Raw genomic sequence first — 13,865 nt, 5'->3', positions numbered from 1 at the left:
AATTTAAATAATATAATAAAATAATATAATCAAATATAATTTATTTTAACTTTATAGTATATTGTAACTTGTAACGCGTATATTATCGAAATACTACAGTTAAGTATATAATTTGTACGTTGTTTTATCATATTTACATTGAATTCTTTTCCACTACATGTATGAGGCGTGATTTCTAGATTTTTTCGACATTTTCCATTAGAGTAATCACAAATAATAAGTAACGATTTGAATTTTATAGAAACAAACAAAGCTAGTTTTGAAGAATTTTGCAAAGATTTCATAATCAAGAGCTTTTTATAGGCTGGTTTCTTTACATATTCGAACGTATCGAAGTTTTAATTCATTTTGGCTTTGATATATAACAAAATTCTAATCTAAATAAAATAATTAGACAAAAATAATGTTATAAAATATAATTTATTTTAGCGTTATCATTATCTCGTTCAAAACAAGGTTTGCCGGTTTATAACCTGTAAATATTTCCACTAATTTTTTAAGATTTTTGAGGACTTTTGATAACCAAGCGAGTTTTGTAAGCTCATTCGAATACATGTTATGAAACTTATCAAACACAATTGAATCTCTTTTTAACTAAAATAAAATAAGAAGGATATTTTTCTATATTCTCGAATTTTAAAACGAATTTACAAATTGCTATAGGCAATACAATCGGCATCATGATGACGTGGATTCACTGTTATTTTGATAGGACTATAGACAATTCAACAATTATTCTCAATAGAAGTTTGATTGATTGATTTTGGCATTTCTATTTCAGGTTGGACACGTTAAAAGAATTCTACAAGCAATCAAAGATTTATCCCAAGGTGTATAAATATTTCCCAAACACCGAAAAGAAACAAACCAAATCATATCAGCCATGACGACAAAGGGTTATAAGCGAAATAAATTCAAAGTTCCTTAGATTAGTCGACGATACCGTACGTTTTCAATCTAATTAATTAAATTTTTTCGAATATGCGGGACAAAAATAAAGCGTTCACCTAAAAAATATACTCATCTATATGGTTTTCATGACCCTAACATACTTAGGTATAACAACTTTTTATATAAACCTATTTGTTGTAGATTATTATTTTTTAGATTTCTATCCACAACTCTTGACACGTTGAATGTATTTAATATTTATAGGCCCACTGTGATTTTCCAAAATGTGTTATCTCTTAAATGATAAGCAAATATAGTATGTAAGTATAATTATTTTTAAGTAAGATTATCTTAAAACTCTTTAAGAATAGACAAGGTGTAAAAACAAAATAGATGTCAAATAATGTCTGCCTGCCTTGTAAAAACATTGGCCCAAGTTTGTATGTCCTTCCGAGTTTATTTTGAAACGAATAATTTTCCCCATCATATTGATATGAGTGCAGAAAATGATAAGCGTGGTTATCAAACAAAATAACTAAAACTGACGTACGTCATTACAATTTAACACTTGTAAAAGAGGAATAAAATTTGTCAATTTAATGTATAGTATACGAACTTAAAATCAAGTGTGTGTTAATGGAATAAAAGGATTTCCGAAAAAAAAATTAAATGAAAATATTTTCTGCACCCATCAATTACTATTATAACCGAATATTCTAAATTTTAAAGCAATTGTATTTATATTATCAATTAGCAATATTCAACATCTTTACCACTCGTTGCTGATCCAGTTCGGAACAGGCATATTAAATAACAAAAGAAATAATAATTTCGATATAGTTTATAAGTCCACAGTGAAAACTTGTTTTATCCGATCAACTTGTGCATCCTGATCTCACCGCCAGGTACAAAGCTTCATGGTGCACGAAACGGACTGATAAAACATAATCAATGTACAAAACTAATACTTCCTTTTCGAACTTCCAAACGTTACGTTTTGCAAAATTGTGCTGACAATCATCTGTGGTGTTTTTAAAAAAAGTCGTTTCAAATTTAAGAAGCCTTATAATAAATTCGAAAAATAAACGCTTAATGTTCTTAATTATAACAATGTTTAAAAATTTGTAAGATAACTTGAATATTTCACCTCTTGAAGTTTTATGTATTGTTACTATATGATAAGTGCCAGTGCAAAATAATTCTCGAAAAATTATTTTTGCTACTTGTATATTTTTTGGTATAACATTGACACTGTGAGGATTCGCGCTAAGTTATGTGGGACTGTTGGAATATTCTACATAAGAAAATTAGTTATACTAAATTATATCTGTGAGTACTAAAGAAAAATGACAATTGACAGAGAATTGATGCCATATGCACAGGTTCGAGCCCAACTATGTTAGCATATGGTCAAAAATCTTACAGAATTACTTTGCACTCTAAAAATATATAATTCTAAGCAAAAGAACATAATACATGACATGAAAATGTAGTTGTCAACTAAAAATATTCGGACAAGTGTGTGATTTAGATAAATATGATAATTTAGTCAGCCTTAACTGTACTCTACTGTGTTAAAAATACTTTATTGACCATTTTTATATTACAGTACCTAATACCTCCTACAATTTAAACATTCTAAGGTGGTTTATCTGTATAGGTTTAGACTTTATTGTTTATAGATGAAATCGAGAGAAACGATTTCTCAGCGGTGGTGTTTTTATATTTGCTGTCGTTCAAACCGTTACAAATTAAACCACAATGATTTGTACCCAAAAAACCAGCTGTAAGCATTTAATTATGATCTCAGTATAGATTTAGGTGTCGTTTTAGTTAGGTATATATCCCTAGTTGTTGAGTGTATTCATCAATCATTATAAATCGAAACAAACAGATCTTCCTCGTAATCACAAACGTATGTTCTTATGTGTATACGTGAAATGCGTAAAACTACACAGTCATGACATAAACCATAATTTACTTTCCGCATCGTTCACTGAAGAATCGCTTCTTTGTATGTCATATACGTATATGAAATCCTTACTATGTGTCGCATCATATTCAGTATAAGTACAATATTTCGTCATAAATAACTGTATTAATATATAAGAAAATTTATTATCAATATACAGTATAGGATGGTCTATACTGTTAATATTCATAAATAGATTTGAAAAGGAAATGTAAGAAATAATGATATGAATATCCAGTATATTTAGAACAGACCTAGTTCGATTTCTGTGCCAAAAGATCCAGTAACAAACTGGAAAATAAATAGTTTTAGACCATTTATATACTGTACTTCCTGTATTCAAAATAAATATAATTAATTTCTAATTGTTTAGAATAGGTTTATGTCAAAGACAAACTTTATATATTTCAAATTTGTTTTAAGATTCGATTTTTTAAGAATAACCTTTTTTATACATATAAAAAATCATATTAACGAAAAACGGATAAAACTTCCTTTTGTGAAACATTTTACAAATATTTCTAAACTATTTCGAATATATAACATGAAAACAATATGTCGTTCGTTAAATTTGTAAAACGCATATCGTTATTTATTTATTATTACTGTTACTGTTGTTATAATTCCATTTCCAATTATCTGCAAAAGTAAATTAAATTTTACCACACCCAAAAATTATGATCCTGTGATAGCTCTTGAATTCAAACAAATGAAATCTACAAAATCAGTTTTGAATACATGATATTAACACTATTAAAGTGTACCACAAAAACAATTTTTTCTATTAAAAATTTTAATTGTTTTAGTTTAATTTTTTTTTTGTTAGATGGTTTTCCTAAGCTTTTACAAAATTTAATACAGGGTAGCAATGAACACTCCCCTATTCATTAAAAAGGACCATATTCAACGTTACTTTACAATCCATTGTGTATTTTAAACACTTATCTCCCCTTCAGACTCCTTTCTCCTTTATCAGTATTTTAATATAATACACCTATTTAATAAAACATCCTTAGTTAACAAACTATGTATTAAAGGAAAACCATCTTAATTTAGAAAGACCTGAACAATGATTACATTTACCTTTATAGTATATTAATTTATTTGATATTTTTTGTACTATTTAAATAAACTAGTTACCCAATAAATTACATATGATCTTACAATTAAATTTTTATTGCACCTATATTTATTTAAATGTTCAAAATAAAGTCAGTTGTTTGTTTAATAAATACACACTAATTATCAATTAACAATTTTTATTTCACAGATTCATATTTATTTAAACACAAACTTATTCTTCTAATAGAATCTTCTTTTCCAAGTATATCCATCATTTCTGCAACACTTGGTCCTTCCTAAAAATTACAAATTAAAACATGACTGTAATCCATATAAATACCTTTGTAAAATAGAGCAGCAATAACTAACAATAAGAGTGTAAAATAAGGTTTAGATATTTTATGATGCTTACCTTTAAACCGCTCAAAATTAATCTAAGATCCTTCATAAAACTGCTGTATTTCAAATTATTTTCTTTACTAACTCTCTTTAAAATAACACTTATTTTGTCTTTATTTAAATCTTCCTCATTTGCCAATTGAATCTTTAAAACGACTAAAGCTTTGGTAATGTTTTTTTCTATATTAACTGATGAAGGTTGAAACCAAATAAATTCTAAATTTTTAGTAAACAGATCCGACAACTTATGAGTTCTAGTTAATGACCACTGTAAAATCTTAATTATATAGTCATCAGAAGTTTGCAATAAATCAACTCTAGAATAGAAAATTGTGTTCATATTGCCTTTAATATAGTAAAAACAATGTTAATAATAACTAACTCACCTATCAGGGTATGTTTTGTGCAGTAAATCCCTAACAATTGGCACAAGCTTCTTTCTTGAATCCTCATCTTCAAATTGTCTTTTTAATTCCAGATTATTAAACTCCAATAACATATCTGACATAAGCTTCCCTGAATGTGAGTTTATTCTTGATACATCAAACTGTAACATTAAACCGTGAAAATATGAAACAATTTATAACAAAACTTTTACCTGATGACATAACTCATCAATGGTATGACACTTTGGTTTTACATTTTGTTCTTGATCTTTCTGGAACCCACCACCAGAATGTGTAATATAATTAATAAGAGCTAATGGGAAAATATAATTGTCTCTATAGAAACTGATCTTAATATCACCCTGCCTTTTACTCAGTTTGGTACCATCTGCATTTAATAGTAATGGCAGATGTCCGAAATTTGGTGCATTCCAACCAAAAGCTCTGTAATAATATTAAACCTTCTCATGCCCTGCAACAAATAATAAAAAAATTATACTCACCTACCTATACATCATTAAATGTTTTGTAGTTGAAATTTGCCACTCCACCCCCCTAAATACATGTGTTATATTCATCAAATGATCATCAACAACATTAGCAAAATGGTAAGTAGGGTATCCATCAGTTTTTATAATAATAGGATCACCTTCATTTAATGAGATGTTATAACTAATTTTTCCATAAATCAGGTCATTAAAACTTTCCTCAGTATCACTAATCTACACAATATATACTAATAAAACTGTTATATTACCTTTAATACTGAATAAATTACCTTGAACCTAATACAGTATTTGTCTCCTCCAGCTATTCTAGATTTAACTTCATCCTGAGTTAAGTTACGACATTTATTATCATACCTTGGTATTTGTTGAGCTTTAAGAGCTTCTTTCCTTAATAATTGAAGCCTTCTTTCTGTGCAAAAACAATGATAAGCTGTACCATTGTTAAGCAATATATTAATATGATCCCTAAAAATAAACAAACAGTATTACTAAGAAACTTTCAAGACATCAAAATATTTTAATTACTTATACAAATCTAATCTTTCTGATTGTACATAAGGTCCAACATGACCTCCCTGCCAGGGACCTTCATTTATATGAATTCCGGCCCAAGTTAAGTCATCTTTTAAAGTTTCTGCAGCACCAGGAATTGTTCTAGATTGATCCGTATCCTCTATGCGTAAAATAAAAACACCATCATATTTTTTAGCATATAAATAGTTATATAAAGCTGTTCTTAAACCACCCAAATGCAAATAACCTGCAACAAATCAGTAATAAGTAAAATCAAAAGTGTAAATAAAGCTACCTGTAGGACTAGGCGCAAATCTAACCCTAACTTGTTCATTTCTATAAAATCGCAATGTGGTTTTTGAACATCTGTTATTCTTTAAATTGCGTAAAATATGTTTAAACATCATTTTTGCGCAATATTATACCTATAAACCAGTCAACCCCTTATATACTCATATTTGTTAATAATCAATTATCAATATTCTCTACTAGAGTGGGTTATATTTTGTTGAAAATTTTAGTGCGACTTTGACAGTTAGCTGTGTTTATGCAGCATTTTGAGGTTAATTTGGAGACACTGACTAGAATCAGCCACAAAATAACGGAACTATTAATCAAATGTTTTCTTTTCATTAATAGATTATTACTTAGTAATTATTTTTTCAAAATGGTGAGTAAAATAAAACCGAAGCCAAAAAAATAAAGTCTAAACTATTTGTCCTCTATAACTGTCAAAAGTGATTGATTTTCTAACCTATGTTACTATAAAATATTTGTATTTTTTAGTATAAATTTAAATTATCGCAAAGGGAAAAGGTCAAAAAATTCATATCTCTAACCCAAACTGGAGAAACTACCGCTATATATTGTTTAACGCAAAATGATTGGAAGTTGGACCTTGCCAGTGACAACTACTTTCAAAACCCCGATGCCTACTACAAAGAACCCAGGAGTATAGATAAAAAAAAATTAGAATCTCTCTATAATAGATACAAAGATCCAGCTGAACCTGACAAGATAACTGTGGATGGTATTATGAAATTTCTGGAAGACTTAGGACTACCACCAGAATCAAAGCTAGTGCTAATTATTGCATGGAAATTTAGAGCTGCAACGCAGTGTGAATTTACAAGAGATGAATTTATTAACGGAATGACAGATTTAGGTTGTGATAGTATTGACAAATTAAAACAAAGACTACCTACTTTAGAAAATGAGTTAAGTGACAGCTACAAATTTAAAGACTTCTATCATTTTACATTTAATTTTGCTAAAAATCCAAATCAAAAAGGATTAGATTTAGATATGGCAATAGCTTACTGGAATATAGTTCTCAAAGGAAAGTTTAAGTTCTTGGATCTATGGTGTACATTTTTACAGGTAATTAACTGTTATAACTGAAAATATTATCGATGTTAATATATACATTACTGTCCATAAGTGTACTAATTTTTTTATCATTAGATGTATTAATTATAATAAATTAAATTTTAGTTTTAAATAGACATTGATTAAATGTAATTGAAATATGAATTATTCCATATTACATCAAATCAAAATATAGTAATAAAAACAAGCTAAGTAAAAAACTCTGCTCCAGACATCTATTTAACAATAATTCTGAAAATCTGTGAATAATTGTCTAATTTTAAATGTGATTCTTAATTTGTTCAGATTTTTCTTTATGAAGGACTCTTTAAAGAGCCGGTGTTCATTGTATAAAATCTGTTCAAAATGTGTAACCTAAATCTATGCTGATGTTATATCCTATTGTAATTTGTATTAAAACTGTGCATTTAAGATTTATTTATTTATGTGATACAACTTTCTAACATTTTTTAATATAATAAAAAAAAGGAGAAAGCAAGCATTACTGGTACCTCAATATTTATGTTCAATTGCATTGCTATTAAACATCACTGAAATGAATTATTTTGAAATTAATTGATAATTTTATATTTTATAATGTTATTACTAATAAAAGCAATATATATTGTAATGTTGATTTACACTAACTAATATATATTTATTATATTGTTATTTTTATCTATACCTTTTGTTATAATTAATAAAAGTATTATGGATGGTACTGTTTATATGAAAATATCAAAGGTTTTTTTATATATGACTGAAAAAAGCATTACTTTAGGAAAATCATAAAAGATCAATCCCAAAGGATACTTGGAATTTACTATTGGATTTTGCTCAACATATAGCTGATGATATGAGCAACTATGACGAAGAAGGTGCTTGGCCTGTACTGATAGATGACTTTGTAGAATGGGCCACTACTAGGGCAAAAGAAAATCAACCACACAGCACCAGCCAACTTGAATAACACAACATTTTTTACTGATTATTATTGTTTATTAATCCTTTTTATCTACTTTTAAAATACCTGTTGCTTCAAAGGAGACTTTTTGGATAAGATATTTTTCATTCAAAATGTATATATTGATGAGTACAATGGAAACCCACTTTCCTACACTTTGCGTCTAATATGATATTAAAAAGAAAACATTAAGAAGTTGATTTATAATAATATAATTTTAAGAATAATTGTGTATTTTTATAAATTGTAGTAAAATTAAAGAATTATTATTTATTATTAATTAAAATGGGAAGGGTTTTCATGTTATTCTAGTGTATAAATTACTAAATTGTAAATTTGCAGAAACTTTTAAATTACTCATGTTAAAAATCAAGTTAAAATTTCATTTATTTATTTAATTCAGTATCTCTTAAGTGTATAATGCAGTGATGTTTTTTAATTACGATCAATTTCATAATGCTCTTAGTGCTAAGTATTTAAAGTTAACACAGGTATTTTTATGATTGCTTCTATACATGATTTTTTTTGTTCAGAATAATACCAAATATCAGAACTGAATAAAATATATTTGCTTACAGATTTCTAATATTTTTTCAGATATAGATTGTTTTTTTTTTGACAACTAACACGTCAGTTTTTTTAAAGAGTTTTTGTGAAAAATACATTCTGTAGATATTAAATGTAAATAGATACAAGATAGTTTACATGATATTTACAGTGAAACTGTGTCTTGTTAGAATACTGATTAAACTGTTTCTAAAATAAAACAAAATCTTGTTATAATTGTGTTTATTATTAATTCCAATTGTATTTTTATATATTAATAACGTTAATATTTACTTTTGTCACTTTTAATTTGTACTGATTATCCGGAATTTAATTATTAACTTTTACTTAATTTAAATAGCTTTATAATGAATTTTTATTCATTCATTCATTATATTATATTTCGTAATAATTCTTTTAGATTTGGTTTATATTTCAACAAGATTGAATTGGAAATTATACATATTTATTGTCAACAAAAATCCGAATCATTTATGACAGATACTAGGATGGGTAATTCGGTTTCTGTTTTTTTTTTTGTTTGCTTCTTGTTTTAATCAGTCGTACAGATTATCTTATCTTATTTGATATTCACAATATCAGATTTTGTTTGATGTAAAATATATATGAATTGCAATAGGCAACTAATAATATTATTAATGTAAATTACTTGTTTTATTTATGAAAATGTAAATAATGGAGGTAAACAAATATACTCATAAATAGGTAACGATAAAACATAATTTGTTACGCTTTATGTTTGAAATAAAGAAATGACAGTTCATATAGCTTAGGATCAGAATTATAACATGCACGTATAACGTCCCTAAACCAATGACAAAGATATCCTAATTTAGATCGATGACAAATGGCTATGAATGCTCCTTTTTCAGCCGTATGCTGATGTGAATCGAATAAAGTTACCTAAAACAGAAGTATTAACCTATATGGAATATATTATTGCATTTAAATGAATTACAGTTTGAGGTTTATCTTGAAACAGGAACAGAACGGTTCGTGAATCTGCAATTAATATCACATAGAGATCATTTGACGGTTTATTTTTCAATTTCATCCATTCCATATATGTATTTTTAATGTTTTCAAATAATGACTTTGATAAACGTTCCATAAATATGGAACTTTTCTGTAAATAAAAAATTGTTATATAAAAACTTAATCGTAATCATGAAAGGTACATGACCACTTTTTAATAATATAGTATAAATTAAAAATAAAACTTTATGAAACGTTTACCCACTCAACCAAGTTGAAAGTTTGATTTTCCGTGTACTTCAAAGCTTCCGGTACGTTCAAATTTAAATGTTTTAGAAGCCTTCTCATCTTTAACTCTTCATGTATTTTATTACCTTGAAGCATACTAATGGCTAAGAATTGAATAAGATCTTTATTTGTCGAGTATTCGCTTTCGTATATCTTCAATGAAACAATACGGACCATTAATTATGTGTTGATCGTATTATATATATTATTTTACCAATAATTTCTTCTTATCTAAATGAGCCGCTATAAGAACCACAATAAGAGTACAAGCATTGCTTCCGTTGGTTTTATTGTGGACATTATAATGAGATTGGGAGAACTTTGGCTCAAACCACATCACAGTTATGTTATCGTCGAAAATGCGATCGATTTCGTATTGCGGAAAGAATGGTAACTCTATGGTATTGGACATCATGTTCCTTTCATTTGTAATTTTGATTTTGGTCGGTCTGTATGTGGTCGTTGTAAATTACTATGACATATTTCGATTTTTATGGTGGTGACATTAATTGTCATAATAATTTTATTGTCCACCACCTTTTCTATATTTTCTATATATAAACTTCGTTAATAGTAAGTATACAAAAATATTTTTAGCAAAAAAATTAAACCCAGAATAAATTAGGAACTCACTAAAAATTAAAAAAATAATCAACTTAGGTTTTTAATACCAAAAAGAACATTTTAAATAAAATATGTACATAATAATCATTGACTTTGAAGTAGGTGCCGAACCTAAACGGTTATATTAATTTAGATTTGTTTTGTTGGTAATTTAATTTTTTGTATATGTCACAAAATTATATTATTATTTTTTGTATGTTTCTTTTTATTTTTTATTTTTCTCTTTTTAGTGTTAGACATTTACAATGGGTAATGCAGTAAAGGTGCAGCCCGTATAAGGAAAAATAGGAATAAAGAAACAATGATTGAAAATAAGGAACGCTTCAGGCTCCTGGGTCCGCTATCTGGACTAGGTGATTTGACAAATGTTCTATCTGCACTAAAACAACAAAAAATTTTCTTCGTGCCGGGAATTGAACGCACGACATCCTTTGGAAGCTAAACGCTTTAACCATTACACAATAGAAGCAGTAGTATAATATTTCCACGAGGTCTTATATGATAGGATTAGTGCTTAAAAAGCAAACTGAATGGCTTTTGTACTGAACGACTTCTGATTTTCCGTCATTAACATTATACCCAAATATCTGATTATTTTAGTGAATTTATGTGAAAACTTTCTACGTGCCTTTGGAATTTGTGCGTTTCCCTTGATATATATATATATATATACATATATATATATATATATATATATATATATATATATATATATATATATACATATATATATATATATATATATATATATATATATATATATATATATATATATATAGCCGAACATAGAACCTTCTTCTTTTTTCGAAGTCGGTTAATCTTTCTTCCGTGAAATTTTAAGAAATATTTAAACTAAACTTAACGATGAGATATAAAAATCATTTGTTATCATATATATGTTTAAAAGGTTTCTAAATACGATCTATATTTGCTATTTAATTAGTATGCATAACTAATCATCAGGCGATTTTTGAGAATATTTATTATGTTTACAATATACGTTTTGTTTATCATATAGTCAGAGAATAGAGAAAGTCATAGAATAGTCATAGCCTCTCTATTCTATGCATATAGTATATCTAAAAAACAATCTTGAAAGAAACTGAATTATTTCAAATTAGATTAAAGTGATTTGTTGGCATTTTCATAGTCATTTATTACTGATTTTTAAAGTTAAAACATTTGTACAGTAAATTGTCCATTATTTTATCCTATTTCCTATAGAAACCATTATCTATCAGACAAAGCATTTCAAACATTCAAATTGATAACTTTAATGGTAGTGCAGTCAGTTCTATTTATTTATTTTAGAAATGATATACTAGAGTAATCTTATGTTTAAATTTGATGTATTATAGTTATTAAATGTAAATTTGACTAGTACCAATCAGACCAATCAAAATGCGCATTATTAAATTATTTTAGTATTTAGAGTTATAGTAAATATTTTTAAACGTTAAGTAATGATCATATCCACGTCAGAGTCGTCACATTCACTTTAAATTATGTATTAAACAACATTACTAAATTTGAATTAAAACTTGTATTTAAAAAATGTGTTTTATTAATTGAGTATTGAAAGTTGTTAGTTACGACTTTTATTTATGATTGTTTTCATGAATGGCTTCTGAAGAAGCATGAATGAAGTGAAATACTACTTATTCGAGTCATTATATATTTCCATATATATTTTCAATGGTTATGCAAGATGCAAGATACAAAATTACTTGATCTCATTCTGTTGACTAGCTCCATATCCTATTAAGGTTTACGCAGCCAATAACAGAAGCTTTTCACATAATCGTTAAAAATAAATATGTTAAGTTGTTTAATAATTAATCGATGTATTTATTGACAATAAAACCTAAAAGGTCTAAGTGTATTTTCATAAAGGTGGGTAAATCAGAGTTATTGGTGCTTAAATGTGGATCGTCATCCACTTGTAATACATTTATATATTTTATGATTTTAAGATGTTGACACAGAATTATTGTAAGCACACACCAACTACATGATGTTTTAAGTAAGACAATATTATACCCTAATATACTCTGCTTTAAGAAGTCTCCATTCGTTTCCATTAAATTCCCCCATTCCCCCCATTAATTTTTATCTTATAAATTAGACGATACCGACTCTTAATGAGATTATAACGAAAATCTCAGAAGAACATTTCTGTATCACTTTCCTTCCAAGATTGATCGCCATTTTATATAATATACTTGATTTGCCACTCTTGGACTCTGATTGACTTTAATGCTCTGGAAACTTATTTTTTTCGATACCGGTAATATTTCATTAAAAGAAACTAAATAAAACTAGAAAATCCAGACAACATATAAACAGTGTTCATGACATAGTTATCATTTAAGCATTATTTTATTTATATTAGTCAAAAAATTGCTTAGAAAGGACATCCACTTTTTGACAAGTAATGACAATATAATAATGAGATATTTAATAGCTTCAATTTCCTGTACTTCTACCTTCAGAGCCTACTGCCCACGGCTTGTTGTTTATGAGATAGTGGCTAAGTGTAATTTGTTGTTATTTTTATGTTTATATTATATAATTATTTATTACTTAATAGAAAAAATTAGCAGACGGCAATACGTGCTATATGAATTATAGGTAATATGTTATAATTTAGTGACACTAATTTTCCAGAGACATTTTTTTTTTTTTTTTTTTTATTACTCTTCGTGAGTCCACAATCTGCCCTATTGGCAATAAGTATTTCTTCTGTTTATATTATATATACATGGCATGTAGAAAATCACTTCAATAAGCAATCTTCTGTATAAAATATTATCTTAATTAATTAGACTTATTCTAATGCTTATTCTAAACTCTACATATGTCCAGTAATCAGATCAGGTGGTGTTAAACGTTTTAGTCTACGCACTTCACTATCACGTCGCATATTTAGCTGATTAGCGAGTACATTGGGATGCACTGACACTCTTTCGAAGTACTTCACACTTACACGTTGGATTACACTCGTTATAGGTTCTAGAGGAATATCGCGTTGTATCACTTTATTTGAAATATAGTACGGAGCATCAACAATGGCACGCAACACCTTATTTTGGAACCGTTGAATGATGGATATATTAGATTTGCTAGCGGTACCCCATAGTTGAATTCCATATGTCCAAATGGGCCTGAGTATAGACTCATACAGCAATACCTTGTTATCTAATGATAACTTGGATTTGCGCCCAATGAGCCAATATATTTGATATAATTTTAGTCCTAGTTGTTTCCGTTTAGAGAGTATGTGCTTCTTCCAGGTTAGGCGTCGATCTAAATGCATACCAAGATATTTAACATGCTCTGCTTGGGGG

At 27.4% G+C, this 13,865-nt stretch overlaps 4 protein-coding genes across 6 annotated transcripts in view; 2 read left to right on the top strand and 2 right to left on the bottom strand.

Moving 5' to 3' along the window:
- LOC143202105 (diacylglycerol kinase eta) overlaps window positions 1-1,652 on the top strand; it is a 436,917-nt gene extending 435,265 nt beyond the window's left edge. For all 3 annotated transcript variants that reach the window (XM_076413382.1, XM_076413384.1, XM_076413383.1), the window contains one exon: window positions 782-1,652. In XM_076413382.1, the coding sequence (XP_076269497.1) occupies window positions 782-838 (57 nt within the window). In that variant the 3' untranslated portion in view covers window positions 839-1,652. The remainder of the gene's footprint in view (window positions 1-781) is intronic.
- Window positions 1,653-4,105: 2,453 nt separating this feature from the next.
- GluRS-m (putative glutamate--tRNA ligase, mitochondrial) lies at window positions 4,106-6,277 on the bottom strand. The gene is made up of 8 exons (XM_076413407.1): window positions 6,028-6,277; window positions 5,745-5,979; window positions 5,489-5,684; window positions 5,218-5,432; window positions 4,923-5,154; window positions 4,711-4,871; window positions 4,338-4,641; window positions 4,106-4,221 (listed from the first exon to the last, which is right to left on the bottom strand). Exons 1-8 carry the CDS (start codon window positions 6,137-6,139, stop codon window positions 4,123-4,125), a joined length of 1,554 nt encoding a protein of 517 aa, XP_076269522.1. The 5' UTR covers window positions 6,140-6,277; the 3' UTR covers window positions 4,106-4,122.
- Window positions 6,233-8,847, top strand: SCCRO (defective in cullin neddylation 1 domain containing SCCRO). Its single transcript, XM_076413419.1, has 3 exons — window positions 6,233-6,402; window positions 6,519-7,112; window positions 7,882-8,847. Exons 1-3 carry the CDS (start codon window positions 6,280-6,282, stop codon window positions 8,068-8,070), a joined length of 906 nt encoding a protein of 301 aa, XP_076269534.1. The 5' UTR covers window positions 6,233-6,279; the 3' UTR covers window positions 8,071-8,847.
- Window positions 8,848-9,316: 469 nt separating this feature from the next.
- Window positions 9,317-10,382, bottom strand: LOC143202138 (uncharacterized). The gene is made up of 4 exons (XM_076413426.1): window positions 10,109-10,382; window positions 9,868-10,047; window positions 9,590-9,757; window positions 9,317-9,534 (listed from the first exon to the last, which is right to left on the bottom strand). The coding sequence occupies exons 1-4, from the start codon at window positions 10,307-10,309 to the stop codon at window positions 9,358-9,360; spliced, it is 726 nt and encodes a 241-aa protein (XP_076269541.1). The 5' UTR covers window positions 10,310-10,382; the 3' UTR covers window positions 9,317-9,357.
- Between the last annotated feature and the right edge of the window lie 3,483 nt (window positions 10,383-13,865).

This window comes from Rhynchophorus ferrugineus, unplaced genomic scaffold, assembly GCF_030347505.1.
Source record: "Rhynchophorus ferrugineus isolate W39M unplaced genomic scaffold, kcgeb_rfMv2 rfM9, whole genome shotgun sequence".
Classification (NCBI taxonomy): domain Eukaryota; kingdom Metazoa; phylum Arthropoda; class Insecta; order Coleoptera; family Curculionidae; genus Rhynchophorus; species Rhynchophorus ferrugineus.
Note: the sequence above shows the minus strand (reverse complement) of the source record. Positions and strands in the feature narration are given on the sequence as shown.